Raw genomic sequence first — 2347 nt, forward strand, 5'->3', positions numbered from 1 at the left:
GCCCGCCTCGGCGACGATACAGTCCCACGGCTCGTCAGCCGCCTTGACCCCACCAGCCACAGTCGTGTCAAGCATGCCAGGGTACGTGAATAAAGTGCCGGCTCCGCCTCGGCACCCAAATCTTCAGGCCCTCGGCAGTCCTCACGTACCCTGTCATGTGCGCCCCGCGAGAGCCAATTCCGAATAGGGGCGCCGGGAACCTCTCGATACTGACAGGGTAGTCTGCGCCCATGACGCGAAACAACTCGCTGTGGCGTCCGTGGACGGACTTAAAGGTGTCGGCGTCCGCCACCATGGCGTCGACCACCGCCTGGAAGGCTCGATTGCACCAGCTGCTGGGATCTACGTCAGAGGGCGCATCCTTGACCTGGACGAAGCGGCGCTCGTGGTTGACGACGAAGTCGCCCGTCCAGGGCAATCTCGAGACAGTGGCCGGGACGATGAAACCGTGGGGTCTTCTGTCGCCGGGGAGTAGAAGCTTGTACAAATTACCAAAGTCAAAGTCGAGTGGCACGCTGTCAGTCCCAACATCACGTCAGCCCTGGACTATTCCGGGAGGGGGCGGGCGTCTCACTTGTCGACTGTATCAATCAAGCTCATAAAGCTGGGAAGATTCCGAAACGAGGCCATGTCGCGACTTAATTTGCCCCTGTCGTATACCAGGTGGTCTATGATGTTCTTTCGCGCCCCTTATATGAGGGAAGGGGAAGGCGCAGGTGTGGGCAACCAGAATGTGGCCCTCAGACTTTCTTTCAGAAGCTTAGGTAAGTCGGTTGGTTTTATGCAAGTTGCATGAGACGTTGTGTTCAAGAATAAAAACAACGATTCATCCGATGATGGATATAGATTGGCCAGCACCACCGCCAACGGTTAATAGAGACAAATCGCAACGCTGTGGTACAATGATATTACAAAGAGGATGATGATCAACCAGGCACACCAAGCGCTCATGCATGTCACACAATCAAGAACGTCGTCTCGGGCCTCCGTTGCACGATTTCGCCGTCCATGATGCCGTCACAATATGCCTCACCCACAAATGAGAAGCACTCTCCGCCCTGCAGTGGCCGGAGAATGTGAGCAATCCTTGAGCCACAGATAACGACCACAATGTCTCCCTCTGTTGTACCTCCAGCACACATGCCCAGGAACCCACTCCGGGTCACAAACGGCCGCATTCCAAGGAGTCCAGACACAGCGCTCTGATATGTCGAGTATGGTTTCTGGAAATGTCTCAGCTTCGCATAATTGGCCATCTGCTCCTCGGCATCAGCGCCGAAATCATCCGTCACGGCGATTTCCAACAACGCGATACATCGATCATAATGAAACTTGGCGGCGGATGGCGCTCGGCAGGAAAATATGTCGTCGGCGTCGTAGAGGTCGCCGATCGGCACGCGCCACAGTGCCTCGGCACGACGCTGAGGGTCGTCGTAGATCGGGTCCTCTTTTGTCATTGCGAGCTCAAAGAGCTGCTGGGCGTCGCGAAAGTTGCTCAGCCTGTCTTGGAAATCGCCGCCGTTCCATTTCGAGGTGACTTGTTCGATTGTGTCGACAATGTAGCCGCGGATTCCTAGAACCGAAGTTGACTCGGTAGGAACCAGAGTGACAGTGGTTTCACCACCAGCCATAAACTGGTGATCATCCACTCTGTCATGGATATGATTGAAGGGTTTCTGCAGCATAGGTCGCCAGTCGGGGACCCACGACGGCAGACGCTCCAAAGCTCGTTCTTTTGGGAACTGGGAATACGACAGTAGTTCGACTCCTCCGCTCTCAATCATGGCCCTTGCCGCTGCTGTAAAGGAAGGACATGGATCATCATCTGTGTAATCGGGTACGATACCCAGTTGTCCCGCATCAACGGCCAGACCAAGAAGTCCGTAGATGCGATCCGGGATGTATGTGACCAAAGAAGTTCGCTCAGTGAAAAATTTCTTCAAGAGGGCAAGAAGGGTCTCTCCTTCGTCGAGTCCCTGGTTGAACCTTTGTCGACGCCGGCGAGAGCCCAGGATGTGTGCTGAGTTTCGCTGCTGAGCGGCAGCCAAAATCTGCAGTGTTTCCGGTTCCGGTACGTTGTCAGAAAGCCGCACGATGCTGGAGTCAAATACGTGGCAGGCCAATGCAACAAGCTCAACTGTAATGGTTTTTGAACCGCATTGAAACACCGCTTCGCGACAGAGGCCGACCTCCTGGATAGTCCAGACGCGTTCAAACCATGACCGCTTATTCCAGGCAATCATGGCCTGAAGCAGAGGTTGAAAGGCCAGTCTGCCTCGATCGACGAGGCCTTAAAGTTGCGCCGACTTCATCTGAGGCGTCAAGTCTGCACATGTCTGTAGCAGTG

At 55.0% G+C, this 2347-nt stretch overlaps 2 protein-coding genes across 2 annotated transcripts; both read right to left on the reverse strand.

The window, feature by feature from the left end:
• Nucleotides 1–67: 67 nt before the first annotated feature.
• Nucleotides 68–630, reverse strand: VDBG_07624 (conserved hypothetical protein; the record flags this gene model as incomplete). The annotated part of the gene is made up of 2 exons (XM_003002119.1): nt 68–515; nt 575–630. The coding sequence occupies 2 exons, from the start codon at nt 628–630 to the stop codon at nt 68–70; spliced, it is 504 nt and encodes a 167-aa protein (XP_003002165.1).
• A 326-nt stretch (nt 631–956) lies between these two features.
• VDBG_07625 (heterokaryon incompatibility protein) lies at nt 957–2243 on the reverse strand (the record flags this gene model as incomplete). The annotated part of the gene is made up of 1 exon (XM_003002120.1): nt 957–2243. The coding sequence occupies one exon, from the start codon at nt 2241–2243 to the stop codon at nt 957–959; it is 1287 nt and encodes a 428-aa protein (XP_003002166.1).
• Nucleotides 2244–2347: the final 104 nt, after the last annotated feature.

The sequence above is a fragment of the Verticillium alfalfae genome, genomic scaffold (genome assembly GCF_000150825.1).
Source record: "Verticillium alfalfae VaMs.102 supercont1.10 genomic scaffold, whole genome shotgun sequence".
Taxonomy (NCBI): Eukaryota; Fungi; Ascomycota; class Sordariomycetes; order Glomerellales; family Plectosphaerellaceae; genus Verticillium; species Verticillium alfalfae.